General features: G+C 35.8%; 1 protein-coding gene across 5 annotated transcripts in view; it reads left to right on the plus strand.

The window, feature by feature from the left end:
* Window positions 1-22,016, plus strand: part of CTNNA3 (catenin alpha 3) — a 1,829,362-nt gene that overhangs the window by 1,114,884 nt on the left and 692,462 nt on the right. For all 5 annotated transcript variants that reach the window (XM_043476813.1, XM_043476816.1, XM_043476818.1 and 2 more), the window contains one exon: window positions 7,807-7,899. In XM_043476813.1, coding sequence (XP_043332748.1) covers window positions 7,807-7,899 — 93 coding nt within the window. The remainder of the gene's footprint in view (window positions 1-7,806; window positions 7,900-22,016) is intronic.

Genomic DNA, 22,016 nt, shown 5'->3' on the forward strand with positions numbered 1-22,016 from the left:
CTCTCTTGCTTTTTTGATGATCCAGCAGATGTTGCCAATTTGATCTCTGGTTCCTCTTCCTTTTCTAAAACCAGCTTGAACATCTGGAAGTTCACGGTTCACATATTGCTGAAGCCTGGCTTGGAGAAGTTTGAGCATTACTTTACTAACATGTGAGATGAGTGCAATTCTATGGTAGTTTGAGCATTCTTTGGCATTGCCTTTCTTTGGGATTGGAATGAAAACTGACCTTTTCCAGTCCTGTGGCCACTGCTGAGTTTTCCAAATTTGCTGGCATAGTTAGTGCAGCACTTTCACAGCATCATCTTTTAGGATTTGAAATAGCTCAACTGGAATTCCATCACATCCACTAGCTTTGTTCATAGTGATGCTTCCTAAGACCCATTTGACTTCACATTCCAGGATGTCTGGCTCTAGGTGAGTGTGAGTGATCACACCATTGTGATTATCTGGGTCGTGAAGATCTTTTTTGTACAATTCTTCTGTATATTCTTGCCACCTCTCCTTAATATCTTCCACTTCTGTTAGGTCCCTAGGATAATTTAGATTCTGATTTTCTTGGCCTTGGGTAAGGCACAACATGAATAAATAGTCTGGTCAATCATTTCAATGCAGGAAATTTTCAATACTTTAAATCAGGGTGGAATAAATAACATACATTGTTTCCTGGTTTATAGTCTTCCTGTCAGTGGATTATTTGAATATATTTCTTCTCTCTGGTTTTGTTTTCCTCTCTATAAAATACGGGGTGAGAGAATATGGTCAGAGGTCACAAACTGGTGAACTATGAACTAAAGTAAGTGAACAGACTGTTAGTTTGATCAAGGCTATGAGTTTTTCCTTGTATTTTAATGAGGTCTAATGCCATTAGACAGGGCATACATGCTCATGTCTGCCTGAGGCCCCACCACCCTACCCCACCGACTGTTACAAATAGACTCTATATTTGCATATCTTGCCTGAGTCCTTAAAACATTTTGATTTTTGGCTCTTTGATTAGAAATTGTGTCATATTTTTTTAGACTCCTAAGGTTTTAATTCTATAAAATCTCTTGAGAGAGTGAATGTTCTTCCCTATCCTGGATTAGTAAAAGATAAGATGATCTGGAAGGAAATTCATACATGGTCAGGGATACCAGGTATCAAGCTGTCTTCATACTCTGTCTCATTTAATCTTCCAAATACTCAAGTTAGGTAGATATTGATACTATCATACCCATTTTATAGATGACAAAGTTCTCTCAGATATTACCATTTTATCTATGGTCAAAAAATTTGATAATTGTGGGAATCAGGTTGAAATCCAGATCTATTTGTCTCCAAAACCCCTCAATGAACAATTTCCCTTAGAGGACAGAAACCTTTCACAAAGATCTCTTGAATAATAAAACTTCACCTAGACTTTTGAAACATTGTCAAAATTCAATATATAAAAGATGTCAAATGTCCAAATATCTCAAAGTATCTTACAAAATATTTTATTTACATGCTATTATCTTTGATCAGTAGGGAGTTACCTTCATGTTTTGCCTAGGATCATGCCTGACTGCCTGAAGAGCCACACTGAACTTATGAATATTAGAAGAAATTTGGCTTTCACTTACCTCAGCTGATAAAGAATCGGCCTGTAATGCGGGAGACCTGGGTTCAATTCCTGGGTTGGTAAGATCCTCTGGAGAAGGGAAAGGCTACCCACTGCAGTATTCTGGCCTGGAGAATTCCACGGACTGTGTAGTCCATGGGGTTGCAATGAGTCGGACACGACTGAGCAACTTTCACTTTGACCAAGAAAAGATGTCACAAATCACTCAAATTAGAAATGTAAAGATATTTTTAACATATAACTGTCTCTGGTCACAGAATATTAACTATCCTATACATTTAAATTTGTTTGTATAAAATATCACTGTAACCCTACTAGCCTTAATTTGGTAATTGTAACTGACTATCTAGAAAGCTTACCTGAGGTAGAACAGCTCTGGTAAGAAGTTTGGGTATGTCTGAATAAAAGAAGACAGAAAGAATGTTAATATAATCATTTATGGAGTAGAAAACTTTGAGTTGTATTTTCAACTCAGTGTTTGGTAAATAAAACTTAAGTATGATAATATAAACAGAAACTTTGTGTTTAGGATGATTTTTATGTTAACATTAATAATTAAATTGACTTCAGTAACATGGTAACCAGTAAATGTACAGAAGAAGAATGCTTGTTTTTAAAAGAAAAAAAAAAGGATAAAGATGATAAATTAAAAATGAAAGTGTATCCACCCAATGGCTTTAGCGTAGTCAGTGAAGCAGAAGTAGATGTTTTTCTAGACTTTCTTTGCTTTCTTTATGACCCAATGGACTTTGGCAATTTGTTTTCTGGTTCCTCTGCCTTTTTAAAATCCAGCTTGTACATCTGGATGTGCTCAATTCCTATACTGTTGAAGCCTAGAATTTTGAGCATAAACTTACTAACATGTGAAATGAGAGCAATTATCCAGGTGGTTTGAACATTCTTTGGCATTGCCCTTCTTGGGGATTAGAATGAAAACCAACCTTTTCCAGTCCTGTGGCTGAGTTTTCTAAATCGCTGACATATTGAGTGCAGGATTTTAAGAGCATCATCTTTTAGAATTTTAAATAGCTCTGCTGAAATTCTGTCACTTCCACTAGCTTTGTAATAATGCTTCCTAAGGTCCCTTGACTTCACACACCAGGATGCCCAGCTCTAGGTGAGTGATCACATCACTGCGGTTATCTGGATAAGTAAGACTTTTTGTGTATAGTTCTTTTATGTATTCTTGCCACCTCTTAATCTCTTCTACTTCTGTTAGGTCATTACTGTTTCTGTCCTTTATCATGCCTTTTTCTGTTTTGTGAATAAGTTCATTTGTATCATGTAAGACTCTGCATGTTTGTTGTTCTCTTTCTGACATACTTCACTGACTATGATAATCCCCATGTCCATCCACGTTGCTGCAAATGACATTATCTCACTGTTTGTAATGGCTGAATAATATTCTGTTGTATATATGTACCACCTCTTGTTTCTGCATTTCTCTGTTAGTGGACATTTAGGTTGCGTCCATAGGTTGGCTATTATAAACAGCACTGCAACACACATTGGAGTGCATGGATTCTTTTGAAAGGATGTCTTTCTCTGAATATATGCCCAGGAGTGGGCTTGTGGATCATATGGTAGTTATGTTTTCTAAAAAATATTTATTTATTTATTTGGCCACATCAGATCTTTTGGGCACATGGGCTCTTTGTCGCAGCAGAGGCTTCTCTCTACTTGTGGTCCAAGCTTGGTTGCCCCATAACATATAGGCTATAGTCCATCGGGTTGCAAAAGTGTCTGGCATGACTTAGAGATTAAACAACAACAGCAATGTGGGATCTTAGTTCTCTGACCATGGATGGAGTCCCCTGCATTGGAAGGCAGATTCTTAACCAATGGACAACCACAGAAGTACTTATTTTTTAGTTTCTTCAGAGACCTCCATAACTGCTCTCTATAGTGTTTGTACCAATTTACATTCGTACTGATAGTGAAGGAGGGTTTCCTTTTCTCTACACCCTCTTCAGCATTTATTGTTTGTAGATTTTTTTGATGATGGCCCTTCTGACTGATGTGAAGTGATATCTCATTGTAGTTTTAATTTGTATTTTTCTAATAATACCTTTTCTAATAATTAATGCCTATTAGAAATCATTACTTTCTAATAATTAATTTTTCTAAAATTAATGTTTCTAATGTTGAGCATCTTTTGGTATGCTTCTTGTTCATCTGTGTGTGAGTCTGTGTGCATACTCAGTTATATCCGACTCTTTGTGACCCCATGGACTGTAGTCCATAGTCCACTGGTCTCCTTTTCCATGGTGTTCTCTAGGCAAGAATACTGGAGTAGATTGCTATTCCCTTCTTCAGGGAATCTTCTTGATCTAGGGATTGAACCAGTGTCTCCTGCATTGCAGGCAGATTCTTTACTGCTGTGCCACCGGGGAAGTCCTCTTGGCCATCTGTATGTCTTCTTTAGAGAAATGTCTATTTAGGTCTTCTGCTCACTTTTTTTGATTGGATTGTTTGGCACAGATTGGGAGTCTGAGACTGACATGTACACACTACTATATTGAAAATAGATAGCCAATATGGACCTACTATATAGCACAGGGAATACTGTTTCAGTTCAGTTCACTTCAGTTGCTCAGTTGTCTCTGATTCTTTGCAACCCATGAACCACAGCACGCCAGGCCTCCCTGTCCATCACCAACTCCCAGAGTCTACCCAAGCCCATGTCCATCCAGTCGGTGATGCCATCCAACCATCTCAACCTCTGTCGTCCCTTTCTCCTGCCTTCAATCCTTCCCAGCATCAGGGTCTTTTCCAATGAGTCAGATCCTCACATCAGGTGGCCAAAGTATTGGAGTTTCAGCTTCAACATCAGCCTTTCCAATGAACACCCAGGACTGATCGCCTTTAGGATGGACTGGTTGGATCTCCTTGCAGTCCAAGGGACTCTCAAGAGTCTTCTCCAACACCACAGTTCAAAAGCATCAATTCTTCAGCACTCAGCTTTCTTTATAGTCCAACTCTCACACCCATACATGACCACTGGAAAAAAACCATAGCCTTGATTAGACAAATCTTTGCTGGCAAAGCAATGTCTCTGCTTTTTATTATGCTGTCTAGGTTGGTCGTAACTTTCCTTCCAAGCAGTAAGTGTCTTTTAATTTCATGGCTGCAGTCACCATCTGCTGTGATTTTGGAGCCCAGAAAAATAAAATCACCCACTGTTTCCACTGTTTCCACATCTATTTGCCATGAAGTGAGGGGACCAGATGCCATGACTTAGTTTTCTGAATGTTGTGTTTTAAGCCAACTTTTTCACTCTCCTCTTTCACTTTCATCAAGAGGCTTTTTAGTTCCTCTTCACTTTTTGCCATAAGGGTGGTGTCATCTGCCTATCTGAGGTTATTGATATTTCTCCCAGCATTGTTGATTCCAGCTTGTGCTTCCTCCAGCCTAGCGTTTCTCATGATGTACTCTGCATATAAGTTAAATAAGTAGGGTGACAATATACAGCCTTGACGTACTCCTTTTCCTATTTGGAACCACTCTGTTGGTCCCTGTCTAGATCTAACTGGTGCTTCCTGACCTGCATACACATTTCTCAAGAGGCAGGTCAGGTGGTCTGGTATTCCCATCTCTTTCAGAATTTTCCACAGTTTATTGTGATCCACACAGCCGAAGGCTTTGGCATAGTCAATAAAGTAGAAATAGATGTTTTTTTGTGAGACTCCCTTGCTTTTTCGATGATCCAGCAGATGTTGGCAATTTGATCTTTGGTCCTCTGCCTTTTCTAAAACCAGTTTGAACATCTGGAAGTTCACGGTTCACATATTGCTGAAGCCTGGCTTGGAGAAGTTTGAGCATTACTTTACTAACATGTGAGATGAGTGCAATTCTGTGGTAGTTTGAGCATTCTTTTACATTGCCTTTCTTTGGGATTAGAATGAAAACTGACCTTTTCGAGTCCTGTGGCCACTGCTGAGTTTTCCAAATTTGCTGGCATAGTTAGTGCAGCACTTTCACAGCATCATCTTTTAGGATTTGAAATAGCTCAACTGGATTTCCATCACCTCCACTAGCTTTGTTCATAGTGATGCTTCCTAAGGCCCACTTGACTTCACATTCCAGGATATCTGGCTCTAGGTGAGTGTGAGTGATCACACCATCGTGATTATCTGGGTCGTGAAGATCTTTTTTGTGCAGTTCTGTGTATTCTTGCCACCTCTTAATATCTTCTGCTTCTGTTAGGTCCATACCATTTCTGTCCTTTATTGACCCCATCTTTTCATGAAATGTTCCCTTGGTATCTCTAATGTCCTGTAATAACCTAAATGAGAAAATTATTTGAAAAATAATAGATACATATATAACTGAATCCCTTTACTGTACAGCTAAAACTGACATAAAATTGTTAATCAACTATATTCCAATATAAAATTAAAGAAATTTCAAAAGTGTCTATATAAAGTATCTTTCTGTAATTTTTAAACCTTGGTTTAACCAACATTCATCTATTTGACCAAAAGATTGAACCAATAATTTAAAATTTCTACTTAAAACAAACAGTGTTCAAATTTACAGACAGCTATTTTCTGCAAGTACAGTGCAAATTATTATAAAATTTATTAAAATAATTAGACTGCTAAATTTTACTTTCTGTGAGTGGGGTTTTAAGAATGGAGTGGGGTACAGAAACAACTGCCCTTTTCAAATAATTCACAAATGTGCTAATTATTTGGCTGATATGAAAGTTGAGGCATTGTGACCTTCAAGCTAACAAAAGACCTTTTCAAGTAAGCCATTTCCATGTACATTAATAAAGTGATCAATGCCATTCCACAGTTAAATAATGTATGGCTGTTATTTCATTATATGTAAATGCAAACTAAGGAGTTGTTTCACTGCCAACATATTTAAAGTAGCAAAAAAAAAAAAAAAGCAAAGGCTGTAAATCCATGTAAGTAACAGTTTTTGGTATTCTACAGATAGTCATCCAAAGATATGTTTGTTGTTCACTTCCAACACATGCAGTTTAAGTGAAGTTTCTCTGTAACTGATTGGATTTTGGATTTGATCAGTAAAAACTGCCTTATTTTAAAGTGTATGGTAACTGAGACATGAGGAAAATGATTGTTAGGAAAGCGATCTCTTTGCAGTGATGGAGGCAATGATATATTTTGTAGATCTAAGAAAACATTGCCTCTGTACATGAACACTCACCTCCTAGCAAGGGAAATGTTGAATAAGACTGAAGTTCAAAGGAAAAGGAAGGAATTCCACAAGCTTTCTCATAACTTATTCATGGTATAAAGAAAATCTTTATGAACGTTGGACTTAGGTCATCGCCATGAAGGCAGTTATTTAAAAGGGCACTTATATCCCTGGAAAACAATGTGTTTCAAAACAATAATGTATAAAAAAATATGGATATTACTGAGGGCGTGAATCAAATTGACTGTTGGAATGTCAAATAGTGCCTATGAAGTTGTAGTAGAAAATCAAGAACAGGAAGAAAAATTCAATTATCTTGTATTTGCCCAGCTTTGTAGCATATTTGATGCTGAATAAAACATGAACAAAGATACAGTCATGCTTAATGCAACTTAAGAATGCATAATAGACTTCTGGAAAATAATAAACCAATTACAAACTTAAACTACAGTCATATAAGAGTTCAAGAATTTTTTAGCATTCAATCCATAGATGAACTTTTTTTCAATCTCATAAGAAACCATGAAAAGTGAAAGTGAAGTTGCTCAGTTGTGTCGACTCTTTGCGACCCCATGGACTGGGGTCTGCCAGGCTCCTCCGTCCATGGGATTCTCCAGGCAAGAATACTAGAGTGAGTTGCCATTTCCTTCTCCAGGGGATCTTCCCGACCCAGGGATCGAACCCAGGTCTCCCACATTGGAAGCAGAAGATTTTAACCTCTTAGCCACCAGGGAAGCCCTTAAGAAACTATAACAGCATCTTATTATGGGTTAGATATTGATACCAAGAGACTGAACAGGGATTGCAAATTCGTTCCCCAGTCTTCCTTTTGGCTTTAAACACTACCTCATGGCCCTTTGTTGTTATTTAATAGAATCTATGAATGCTTCCATAAAGTAGATACCAGTGACATTTATGAAAACGCTGTTGTCACTGAAATTTTCAGTGAACACTTAAACGCTCTTGTCTGTGATAACAGATGTTTCTGCATTTCCTTGATAATCTGAGATAATTTCCATTATTTTGTATTTAAGGTGGCAAATCTTGCTTGTTCCATGTCAACAAATGAAGATGGGATTAAGATTGTCAGAGTTGCTGCCAATCACCTGGAAACATTGTGTCCACAGGTATGATAACTGTCTTTCATTAAACTAGCTATAAAAAATTATGTGTAATGCTTCAGACTTTCATACATATGGAAACATATTAAAATATATATTTTAAAAACATAAAATGACTTATTTTAAGGTCATAGTTTACTCTTTACTGAGCACTTCATTCTTTTTTTAACGCATGGTTCTTGTAACAGTTCTGAGAGACCATCTTAGAATTTTGTGAACGATATAGTTCGATATCAAAGCAGTGTTTTGTCCAACAGATCTGATTTATTTGTAGTCATTATTTAATTTGAAATCTCAAATCATATGAAAAGAATGCTTTTTTTCCTCTTTTATCAAAAGAAGGCATGAGTTTGAAAAAAGCCAAGAAATATTGTCTTGTCTGGAATTCAGGAGTTTTTTAAAATCCAAAGAGAAGCATATTGCTTAGGAGTTATTTCTAGATGAATAATTGTCTCAAAACTGTAATTCAGGATACACAGAAAAAGGGGATGACAAAATAATGAGATGGTTGGATGGCATCACCGACTCAATGGGCATGGGTTTGAGTAAACTCTGGGAGTTGGTGATCGATGGGGAGGCCTGGCGTGCTGCAGTCCATGGGGTCGCAAAGAGTCAGACACGACTGAGCGACTGAACAGAACTGAGGATACACATAAGGTCAATCCTTTCTTGCCTTAGAATAAGCAACAAGTGATGTAGATAATTACTTCCCAATTAAAACCACAAATGTTGTAAAGATGTGAAATATAATAATGATTAGAAATTTCAAGTCTCTGGACTTCTGCTGGAATTCTAATTTTACTAAAAGCAGAATGTGTGTTAAATTCTTCGCTTGCTTTGCCAATGATTTCATCTGTAAGAATATTTAGGAAATAATAAGGTGACTGCTTCTTTAGACTTAATGCTGATTAACAAGTGAAAACTGGCTGAAGTACAATCTAGAAGTCAGCAACTGAGATCTCATAACTGAGGTCAGTTTTCTATGAGGTCCCATAGGGAACAGAACTGTACGATTAGGTCTCTGAAGTGGCTGAATCACTTACATTCTCCTCAGTAGTTTTCGTTTTCGTTTCTCCATATTGTAGATAGCATTTGATTTTGTCACTGTTGAAATGTCTTTTGAATCTGAATAGTATTCAGTATATCTCATTGGTTTCAATTTATACTTTTATGATTACTCAATAAAACACTTAAAAAAGCAGTTATTAACCCATTTAGCTTTCAAAGTCTGTGAATTGCTTAAACCCTTTGACGATTTTTAGTTGCTTGTTTTATTGTACTGCTTAGATTTATTAAAAATATCTTCTGTTGACTGTGGCTTTTCCTTTAACTTTGAAAATAATATTTTAATCCTAAAGTATTTAAGAACTATAACATGAACATATGATTCATCTTTTAATTTTTTAATTAGACATTTGATCACCTGTTCTGTGCCATGGTATGTTGGTTTGTGCTTTGTCAAGAAATTCTTCCAACAAAAGTGTTACATAGTCCCCATATTTTCTTTTTAAAATAGTAAATACTGTTATTTAACATTTAAATCTTTATTTTATCTGCAATTTATTTTTATGGCTAACAGGAGGTTGAATCTATTTTTTTAAATAGTGGTAACCACTGGGCTATCATCCTGTATTAAAAAGTTGATCCTTTACCAATTATACTTTATTTTTTAGATTCCATATATAAGTGAAATCATGTGATATTTACCTTACTCTGTTTGACTTATCTCATTTAGCATATTCTTTCTAGGTCTATCAATGTTGTTATAGTGGCAAGATTTAATTAACTTTTTTATGGCTGAGTAATATTCCATTGTGTTTGTGTTGTATGTGTGTGTGTACCGCGTCTTCTTTATTCACTCATTTATTGATGAAACACTTAGACTACTTTAAAATCTTGGCTATTATAAATAATGCTGTGATGAACATAGGGATGCCTATATCTTTTCATTTTTTAAAATTTTTTAAATTAAAAAAAAATTTTTTTGGCTGCACTGTGGCTTTTGGGATCTTACTTCCTGAACCAGGGACTGAACCCGTGCCCTCAGCAGTGAAAGAGTGGAGTCCTAACCACTGGACCACCAGGGAATTCTCACATATATCTTTTTAAACCAATGTTTTTGTTTTCTTTGGATAAAATCCCAGAAGTGGAATTGCTGGATCATATGGTAGTTCTATTTTTAATTTTTTGAGGAACCCCCTACTGTTTTTCATAGTGGCTACACCAATTTACATTCTCATAAAAAATGTATAAGGGGTCCCTTTTCTCTACGTCCTTGTCTACACTTGTTATTACAACAGGTGTAAAGTGATAGCTCATGGCTTCAATTTGCATTTCCCTGATGATTAGTGTTAATGAGCATCTTTTCATGTGCCTGTTGGCCATCTGCATACTTCTTTGAAAAAATGTCTGTTCAGGTTTTTTACCTATTTTTAATTGGGTTGTTTCTTTCTTTGTTTTTTGATGTTGAGTCTTATGAGTTCTTTGTATGTTTTGGATGTTAAGCCCTTAGTGAGTATTTTGTTTGCAAGTATCTTTTCTCATTCGGTATGTGGCTTTTAATTTTGTTGATAGTTTCCCTCACTGTGCAAAAGCTTTTTAAGTTTGATGTAGTCTCATTTGTTTATCTTTGGTTTTGCTTTCTTTACCTGAGAATACATATCCCCAGAATATTGCTAAGACTGATGTCAAAGAGCATCCTGCCTACATTTTTTCCCTAGAAGTTTTATGGTTTGGGTCTTACATGTAAGTCTTCAATCCATTTTGAATTTATATATGGTATAAGAAAATAGTCCAGCTTCATTTTTTTGCAAGTAGCTGTCCAGTTTTCCCAATACAACTTATTAAAGAGGGGTATATTTTCCACATTGCATATTCTTGCCTCTCCTTTTGTAGATTAATTGCCACGTAAGTGTAATTTTTTTTTCTGGGCTCTTTTCTATGTTCCACTGACTTATGTGTCTGTTTTTGTATATTTTTGTATGTTGTATGTTTGTAACTTTTGTCTATTTTTGTTCCATACTGTTTTGATTACTGTGCTTTGTAATATAGTTTGAAATCAGGAAGAATGATGCCTCTGGCTTAGTTCTTCTTTCTCAAGATTATGTTTGCTATTTGGACTCTTTTGTGTTTCCATACAAATGAATTATTTGTTCTAGTTTTGTGAAAAATGCCACTGGTATTTTGCTATTAATTACATTGAAACTGTAGATTGCCTTGGGTAATATGGTCACTTTATCAACACTAATAATTCTTCCAATCCGAGGACATTATATATAAAGATATTGGAGAGGCATCTCTTTGTATCTCCTTCAATTCCTTTATCAGTGTTTTATAGTTTTCCTAATAAGAGTCTGATCTCCTTAGATTTATTTCTAAATATTTTATACTTTGTCATGTATTTATAAATTGGGTTATTTTCTCAATTTCTCTTTCTAGTTTGTTGTTACTGCATAGAAGCACAACTGATTTATGTATATTAATTTTATATCCTGAAACTTTATTGAATTCACTGATAAGTTAGTTTTTTGTAGAATCTTTAGGATTCTCCATATATTGGATCTTATTGTCTATGAACTGTGGCAGTTTTACCTCTTGCCTTAAAATTTAGACTCCTTTCTTTTTCCTGTCTGAATGCTGTGTATATTACTTCCAAACTGTGTTTAATAAAAATGGCAAGAGTGTGCATCCTTATTCTTGATCTTAGAGGAAATGTTTTTAGCTTTTCATACATTGCATAATATGATGTTGACTGTGAGTTTTTCATATATGGGCTTTATTATTTTGAAGTGTATTGCATCTATACCCACTTTTTGGATTTTTTTAATCATAAATGAATGTTGAATTTTGTCAAAAACTTTTGCTGCATCTATTGAGATGATCATATGATTTTTACTGTTCAATTTGTTAATGTGGTATATCACATTGATTGAAAATACTGAACCATCTTTCATCCCTGGAATAAATCCTACTTACTCACAGTATATGATCCTTTTAATGTATTGTTGAATTTGGTTTGCTAATGTTTAGTCGAGGGTTTTTGCATCTATGTTCATCAATGGCATTAGCCTATAATTTTTGTGTGCGTGTTTATACCTTTGGTTTTGGTGTCAGGGAGAGTTACAGTCTTAATTGTGACTTTTGGTTACATCTTGATATCTTCTAATCAATTTGCCTTGTTTCTTTCTTTAAAGTATTACTGTTCTGCTCTGCTCTTTTATGTAACTTTAAGTATCCACTTACAAAGTTCTATAAAAATACATATTAGACTTTTTTATTGAAATTGTTAAAATGTTTTAGATTTTAGATTATTTTAGGGAAAAGTGACTCCTTCAAGATATTAAATATTTCCATTAACAAACATGTTTTATATGTCCCCATAATCAGGTCTTTTTTAAAATGCCCTTCAGAGACTCTTTAATATTCCTTTTATTATTAATTACAATAAAGTTCATGGCTATATTTTGATGGCATCCCAATTTTTCTCAATAGGCCAGAAATCTTTCCTAAATACCAGGCTCAAATATTTAATTTTCCCTTTACATCTCCACATTTATACCTAGAAGACATCTAAAACTTAAAATAGCCAAATGGAGCTCCTAATAGTTGCACCCCCACCTCATTTTGCTTTTCTTCAGTCTTACTGATTTTAGTTAACAGCATGGCCTTTCACCTCATTTCTCTGAGGAAAAACCTAGAGATTTTCTTTTCTTTTAATGCAGCAAATATTTATTGAACATATGCTATGTGGTAGGTATCATTTATGTAGCTGGGGAGTAAACAGTAAAGAAAATAAATTAGACAAAACTCTTGTCCTAGTGAAACTCATATTTTAATTATATCTAATGGCTAGTTTTCCTATTTTATCCATTAACAAGCCCTTTAAGTTTCACCAAAAATATTTATCTTGGATCTATATACTTTTCTTCATGTTGTTTGTCAACAGGATGAAAAATATCAAGTCTGTGCCTCATCATTTCTATCTTTGACTACAGAAATATCCTACATGGTTTCCATGTTCATACTCATGTCTCTCTAATCTACTTCCCATATAAAAACCCAATTTGAAAAATGTTTAGCATAGCAGTTGCTTTCCTTAGCCCTTTACAGTAAAATGCAAAGTTCTTTTAACGAGTTATTTAGACTTACATGAAATTTCTACTGCCTACCTGTCAACTCTACTCTTCATATTATTTTCCTTTCCTATTTTCATGCATTAGATCTCTGCACTTTGGCTTTTCTGTTTCTAGAGCACAATAAGCTTCTTACCACCTGAGGGAGTTCTAATTTCCTAGTTTGCTTTTTTCATATGGCCATATGGACAGCTTCTGTTATGTTCAGTTTGTGAAAACTGGGCTCAAATATCATCTCAGACATCAGCCTCTCTAAGTTACTCCTTCAGCTATAACCTATCATGTCACCATATTTATTTCTTTTAAAATCTCTGCTATAATTTGAAATTATATTTTATATTATTTTGTTAGTTTTTTATTATACATTGTCCTCTCTCAAATATAAAGTTTATAAAGGCAGTGATTTATTGTTTCTTGTTCACTACCTGTATCCTACATACCTAACAGAAATGCAGCATATATTGGATGCTCAATAACTATTTGTCCAATATATGGGCAGGGTTTCTAGAATATTAAACCATTTTACATTCATAGACTGCAACAAGAATTTTTGCAACATCTTTTAGGCATGTCTCTTTATTCGACAATGTAAAAAATTACTGCATAATTAGTTTGAGTTGTAATTGATAAAAAGTAAATCCTTAAAATGGCTGATTAATGTATAGTTGCTAACCAAGAGTGAGACCTCTACTGCTGGGCTGCAATCTGCTCTTGGCCTAGCTCATTTCAGTATTTTACTAGTGATTTGGATAAAATTATACAGTTATGTTCACAAAGAATTTGAATATTCAAAACACAGACTGAATATTATTATATTCAGCAATACTGAATAGGTAAAATATTAAACCATATATTTTGGGCACTATAAAATAAATATAAAAATAGATAATGGAGTGAATATGGCTTAGCAAATATTTACTCTCCAAAAGGCTTAGAAATTTTAGTTGATAGTAATCTCAGTATGAATCAACAATGTGGTGTAGCTGTCAGAAGAGACTAATACAACTTAACATTTTTTTCATCAAAGAACAAGTTCTAAAATTTATTCTCTATCTCTGTACTGCAAAATTATTTTTCATACTGTGTATTTTTTTAATATAGTATACCCTGTTATTCAGAGTTAGTGGGTCTGGGGTGCATCCCCAATTGTATGTTGTGTGTATGTATGTATATATATCGTGTGTATGCATGTTTGTAAATATGTATATGTGTATAAGATCCATCTTGGCAATATCTATTGAAATAAAATATGCATATACACTTAGGTTCATTAATTCCATTTCCAGAAATTAATAGTACAGACACATGTGTGTACATGCACGAAAGTCTTAAGCAAGTTATTTTTTAAGTTTTTTTAAATTGAATTAAATTTGATATATAATATTAATTTCAGGTGCACTAATGGTGATTTGATATTTTTGTATATTATGAAATGATCATTGCAATAAAGCTAGCTGCCATCTATCACCATACAGAGTTGTTACAATATTATTGACTGTATGCCTATGCTATATGACATATCCCTGTGACTTATTTATTTTTATGACTGGATATTTGTACCTCTTAATCCCCTTCACCTATTTTGCCTGTCCCCCTATCCCTACCACTCTGGCGCTGGCACACCTGTTTGTTATGAGCAAAGTTTGTTTGTTATGAGAAAAGTTTATTATCTGTAATGGCAAAGCTAGAGCCAACCTAAATATCTGTTAGTGGAGAATGTTAATAATTGTTCAAAGTAATGTCAGCTCAATATGTATTTTGGTATGGAAGATACCCAAGATAACTGAAAAAGGTACATTTCCGATGAGTATCATATTTCCCACTTATGTGAAAAAAAGAAGATTGAGCCATATGTTTATGTACTTGTAGAACGTTTTTCAAAAGGTTCTCATGAAAATTTTAGTAGTGTTTACTTCCAAGAAGTGAGACTAGAGATATAGAACAGGAGGAATACATTCACATTTCACTTTATTTCTTTAAGGATTCTAAGTTTTTAAACAGAAGTGGGTATTTTATTAATTTTGAAGCAAAACCTAACCAACTTTTAATATCCAGTTCAGTTGCTCAGTCTTGTCTGACTCTTTGCGACCCCAGTGACTGTAGCACGCCAGGCTTCCTTGTCCTTTACCAACTCTCAAAGCTTACTCATGTCCACTGAGTGGGTGATGCCATCCATCCATCTCATCCTCTGTTGTCACCTTCTCCTCCCGCCTTCAATCTTTCCCAGCATCAGGGTCTTTTCCAATGAGTTAGTTCTTCGCATCAGGTGTCCAAAGTATTGGAGTTTCAGCTTCAGCATTAGCCCTTCCAATGAACATTCAGGACTGATTTCCTTTTAAAATTAGATTAGATTAGTTTTGGAATAAGTCAGGTTGAGAAAACACAGGGCAGAAGGAGATGATGATGGGGCTACATTTAGTTCCTGTTTGCTAAATTCCATTGAATTCACCTAGGTTTCAGTGAATTGAATCATCTTGGTTTTCATTGCGTCTAAAGAACTACAACTGTAATATTTTGCCCAGTTACAGATGTCATACTTTGAAAAGACTGTCACTTGGAGGAAATTTAGCAGAGAATATCTGAAATAGTGACATGATTTGAAACTATGCTGTACAAAAAACTCATAAAGGTAACAGGGAATTTTTAGCCAGGAAAAGGTTAAGACATGGAGAAACATGATCACTATCATCAAATCTTCAAAGGGCTCTGATGTGAAAGACTTGTTCTGAAGGTCCCTAAGGGGCAGAACTACAACCTATGGGCATGAGCTAGAAATATAAAAATGTTGTCTCAATATAGAGTGATTTTTCTACAGGAACTGCCCTGGAAGAAATTGGACTTTGTTGAGAAGGAGGGATTTGGAGTTTCTCAATGTCACAGACATCTAAATATTAGGAGAGTGATATTTAGACAATGTAGAGGGTAAGACGTTGGCCTACAGGACTTCTAATGGGACTTCCCAGGTGGTGCTAGTGGTAAAGAGTCCTCCTGCCAATACAGGAGATGCAAGAGTCTCGAGAGTTCCATCCCTGAGTCAGGAAGATCCCCTGGAGCAGGAAATGGCAACCTGTTCCAGTGTTCTTGCCTGGAAAATCCCAAGGACAGAGGAGGCTGGCAGGTTACAGTCCATAGAGCTGCAAATAGTCAGACATGACTGAGTGACTGAACACACACACACACACACACACACACACACACACACACTTCTATTGCCCAATCATGAGATCCTCTAATAAATCTCTCTTTTATATAAAGAAGAGAAATGTGATCTGGGAACTTAACCTGTTGGAAGGATAAAACTAAAATCTTGTTCCATTTTTAACAAGTAACTTGGAAGTTTAATTTGAAAGTATACATTTTATATTTGCATATGACACAAATGTGAGAAAAATAGAATTCAAGGTTTTAAAATATGATGATAATTTGGACTAATGTTTGAAAACTCATAAGCTAAAATTTAATAAGGATAAATACAGAGTCAGGGCCTTAGGTTAAATAAAATCTATTGCACAAGTGGATAGGAAAAAACATTACTTATCTAAAGCACCTGGAGCATCAGGAGTTGAAAAGGACATTTGTTATCTAGTTCAGTGAATTCCAAATACTAGTCCATCAAAAACATTTTCATGGTCTATAGTGAAATCAGGTCAGTAGAGTTTGGTTTTTTCAAGTAAAATTTATTCAAAATTTATGTATCCTCTACTTTGATATTCATCAAAAACAAGTGACACATACTATGTAAGTATATACTATACACTTCTATATATACATATATATATATATATACTATATATATATATAGTATATATATACTATAGCTGACACAACTATGTAAGTCAGTGGCATATGACATGTCCTCATGTCATCTTATAGCTTTAAAATGATTATGGTGCTTAGCTTGTGAAATATGAGAAAATCCCCAGTGTACTTGGCATAGGAATGTCCAAGTCCAGAATACTGTGTGGGTTCAGGCCCTGCAGTTTAAGGGCTAGGTAGAAAAAGAAAGAGTTGTTTTAAGCCGAAGTTGAGCTATTATCTAATCACTGAAAGTGATCTTTAAACAGAAGTCAAGTAGGTTATTCCTTGTCAAAGATGTTGGAAAGAGAATGTTTTTCGGTTTATTGGGTGTAAAGGTATTAGATCGTTTTAAGTAAGATTTGTTAATTAACCAAGAGCACGGTGAAAACTGTGAGTATTTTCCCCAGTGGTGAATACACGTACAATTAGGCAAACTCACACAGGTGCTTAATTTTCCAAAATCTAGTTACATTTTTGAAACTGTGTCCTGGTTGAATCAATATCTGATAGAGTTTTGCTATGCCTTCTTCCATTTGTCCCTTTCATCAAATGCTGCCTAGTGACCAGACAGAGCTACAAGAGTTTGTAAAGGCATCCAGTTTATTTTCAGTCATATGCTTGGGGATATATTTCCATAAACTGCTTATTGAAAATATATAATTACTTTTCAAAATGGTTGTATATTCAGTTCCGTTCAGTCGCTCAGACATCTCCAACTCTTTTCAACCCAACCCCATGGACTGCCGTACGGCAGGCTTCCCTGTCCATCACCAACTCCCAGAGCCTATCCAAACTCAAGTCCATTGTGTCGGTGATGCCATCTAACCATCTCATCTTCTGAGGTCCCCTTCTCCTCCCGCTTTCAATCTTTCCTAGCATCAGGGTCTTTTCCAATGAGTTGGCTCTTCGCATCAGGTGTCCAAAGTATTGGAGTTTTAGCTTCAGCATCAGTCCTTCCAATGAATATGCAGGACTGATTTCCTTTAGGATGGACTAGTTGGATCTCCTTGCAGTCCAAAGGACTCTCAAGAGTCTTCTCCAACACCACATTTGAAAAGCATCAATTCTTCAGTGCTCAACTTTCTTTATAGTCCAACTCTCACATCCATACATGACTGCTGGAAAAACCATAGCTTTGACTAGTCGGACATTTGTTGGCAAATTAATATCTCTGCTTTTTAATATGCTGTCTAGGTTAGTCATAGTTTTCTTCCAAGGAGCAAGCATCCTTTAATTTCGTGGCTGCAGTCACCATCTGCAGTGATTTTGGAGCCCCCCAAAATAAACTCTCTCACTATTGCCATTGTTTCCCCATCTATTTGCCATGGAGTGATGGGACCGGATGCCATGATCTTAGTTTTCTGAATGTTGAGCTTTAAGCCAGCTTTTTCACTCTCTTCTTTCACTTTCATCAAGAGGCTCTTTAGTTCTTTGCTTTCTGCCATAAGGGTGGTGTCAGCTGCATATCTGAATTTATTGATATTTCTCCTGGGAATTTTGATTCTAGCTTGTGCTTCATCCAGCCCAGCATTTCACATGATGTACTCTGCATATAAGTTAAATAAGCAGGGTGACAATATACAGTCTTGATGTACTCCTTTCCCAATTTGGAACCAGCCTGTTCCATGTCCAGTTCTAACTGCTGCTTCTTGACCTGCATACAGATTTCTCAGGAGGCAGGTCAGGTGGTCTGGTATACCCATCTCTTTAAGGATTTTCCATAGTTTGTTGTGATCCACACAGTCAAAGGCTTTGGAATAGTCAATAAAGCAGAAGTAGATGTTTTTCTGGAACTCTCTTGCTTTTTCAATGATCCAGTGGATATTGGCAATTTGATCTCTGATTCCTTTACCTTTTCTAAATCTAGGTTGAACATCTAGAAGTTCACAGTTCACATACTGTTGAAGCCTTACTTGGAGAATTTTGAGCATTATTTTGCTAGTGTGTGAGATGAGTGCAATTGTGTGGTAGTCTGAACATTCTTTGGCATTGCCTTTCTTTGGGATTGGAATGTAAACTGACCTTTTCCAGTCCTGTGGCCACTGCTGAGTTTTCCAGATTTGCTGGCATATTGAGTGCAGCACTTTCACAGTATTATCTTTTAGGCTTTGAAATAGCTCAACTGGAATTCCATTAGCTCCACCAGTTTTTTTTTTTTTTTCCATAGTGATGCTTCTTAAGGCCCACTTGACTTCATATTCTAGGATGTCTGGCACTAGGTGAGTGATCACACCATCATGGTTATCTGGGTTCTGAAGATCCTTTTGTATAGTTCTGTGTATTCTTTCCACCTCTTCTTAATATCTTCTGCTTGTATTAGTTCCATACCTTTTGTGTCCTTTATTGTGCTCATCTTTGCATGAAATGTTCCCTTGGTATCTCTAATTTTCTTGAAGAGATCTCTTGTCTCTCCCATTCTATTGTTTTCTTCTATTTCTTTGCATTGATCACTGAGGAAGGCTTTCTTATCTCTGCTTGCTATTCTTTGGAACTCTGCATTCAAATGGGTATATGTTTCCTTTTCTCCTTTGCCTTTAGCTTCTCTTCTTTTCTCAGCTATTTTTTAAGGGCTTGTCAGACAACCATTTTGCCTTTTTGCATTTCTTTTTGGGGGATGGTCTTAATCACTGCGTCCTGTACAATGTCATGAACCTCCATCTGTAATTCTTCAGGCACTCTGTCTATCAGATCTAACTATTAGGTATATTGAAAAGTTGGGAGAAAGGTCAAGGTTGCCCCAGACACAGAAGTCTGTGAATGTTGAAAAGAACCAAGGACCTGGGGTGAGGGGGGGAGGGTGTGCACTGAAGGTCACCTGCATTTATATATAAACATGGAAAAATAAAACCTCCATAAGGGTAGGAATTTTTGATCTCCCGACATATCCTAAGAGTAATGCCTGACTCATAGTAGGTACTCAGGACGTATTAATGGAGTGAATGATTATATATATCTGAACTTATTTTGTATTGTAGACATTGGCAGGCAGATACTGAAAGCCAGCACTGTTCATCCTTCTTTGCTCTCTAGGTGTAAAGACTCCCAATTTCTAATCATTTCTAACCAAAATGATAAAAGGTACCAATATGATGCTTTGTCTGCTTGAAGTACAAGTTATGTGAAGTAACTGGCATTATCTGTTTCTACATGGACAGGATTATTTTGTTATAGCAGCAGCTTGCTCTGATTAAGTTATGATGTGTTACTGTATTTAGTACACGTTTCAGGAAGGGCATTGTGCTATCACTTTCAAGTGGAAAAGCAAGTCATGATTTGTATGGTTTTGTTGTTGTTTTTGTGATTGAGAAGCTGTCATATCTATGAAATGAAAGCACTTAATTTTCTAAATATCATGCTCTGGGGAAACAAATATATTTTATTCCATTTTCTTGTAGGTGATGATGATGAATGTTTTGTTTGCAACTAAACAATATAGGACTCAAATAATCGATGTAGAATTATCATATTCTTTAAGAATCCCAGAGTGTACCTATGAGAGTTGTGACAGAACTCTTGCAATTATACCTAATTTATTTCTTTTCTCTGCAAAGAACAGAAAAAGTATATAAGATTTTAGAAACCAAAAGTGAGGTAAGGCTATAAAAAGGCTAAAATGAGGCAATCATCTTCTAAAAGATGATTATGATTGGCTTGTTGACTCTTTTTTTTTTTTTTTTTGGCTTGTTGATTCTTAAGACTGCCTAGGGTGACTTCAGATGGTAAGTCTAGCATCAGTCTCTTCTCTGCAATGCTGTGAAATTTATGTGGTAAGACTGTGCCCGAAAAAGCTACATGAATACAGCTGTTTAATGTCTGAAAATTAAGCTGTATGTTTTTGTAGTATCATTGTTCTAAATCCTGTCCTGAATACGCAGTTAGCCTTTTACTCACTCTAAGGATCTCTTAATTCAAAAAATATTTGGTGACCATTTACCAGGAGCATCCATGAAGTGAGGGCAAATAAGGAGCAGAGAGTAAGGATTCACGGTTACCCACTGAACAGTTCTCAGGAATGAGGTCTGGGTTCAACCAGGTGGGGTTTTTTTCCTAAGAAAATATGAGATTATGTTGTCCTGGAAGAAGATACAAAAAATTATAGCTGAGAAGTCATAGTCATTAAATTTTACTGGGGACATAGGGTCAAAGTTAGACAACGGTTTAAAAGTAAGTAGCCAGAACTAATAGTGATTTAAAGTGAAGACAGAGGTAATAATTTCTGAATTATTCACAAACCAGAGAGTCTGTACTGGAGTCCTCATTTACACTTATGGTGTATGCTGTAATATTAGGCATGTTAGCATAAAGGATCTCTGCAAACCTCCACAGTGTACTAATTATAGAGGAACAAAAAAGATGGAGCTTTACTATATTACATTTCCAATGAAAAGGGGAAATGTATTATCCAGGCAGAAACAAAGTTGTGTTAGAGAAGATTACATGAAATGCTGTGGGAGCTCGTGATTCATGTCAGGGAATTCCAGGAGGACTCTCAGAAAAGTGACATTTTCTATAGGTCTTAAAGGATGAACAAGATTTGAACATTTGGGAAAATGTGAAAAGGGCATTCTAAGCAGAGGAGATGGAAAAGTATATAACAGAAATTGAAAAAAGTAAGTAACTGGATCTGTCTATGCCATATTGTTTCTTCATGGGAGCTCTTGGCATTTTAGGTAGAAGAATACTTTGTTGTAGGGACGGTCACTGTAATGCAGTTCTGTGTGGCAGAAAATGCAGAATCAAGGGCAGTGGATCCACATCGATCACCTCCCCCAGCCAAGTCTTTGTGATCACCAAAAATGCCTCCACACACTTCCAAGTGTTTTCCAGGACATAATGCTTCATGTGAGAACAAGTTGGAAGGTATAGGCTTTGGAACAGGGAGAGTTTGGGTCCACAGCTGAAACAAAGGTTGTAGCCCTTATGGCCAAGTGAAAGAAGTATAGAAAATGATTACCAGTTTTGAGTAGGAGAGTGACATCATCATGGCTTTGCTTCCTAGGTATTAATCTGAAAACTATATGTCAACTGAGTAGAAAAAAGTTTAGGCGGGACCAGTTGAAAGGTTATTGAATATCATATACAGAAGTAAGAATTTGAATGAGACATGAGAATACAAACTTGTAGATGGGAGAATTATAAATGGACTAAATATATTGACCAGAACTTGAAAAAGGATTTGATGATGGTGATGAT

The sequence above is a fragment of the Cervus canadensis genome, chromosome 8 (assembly GCF_019320065.1).
Source record: "Cervus canadensis isolate Bull #8, Minnesota chromosome 8, ASM1932006v1, whole genome shotgun sequence".
Lineage (NCBI taxonomy): Eukaryota > Metazoa > Chordata > Mammalia > Artiodactyla > Cervidae > Cervus > Cervus canadensis.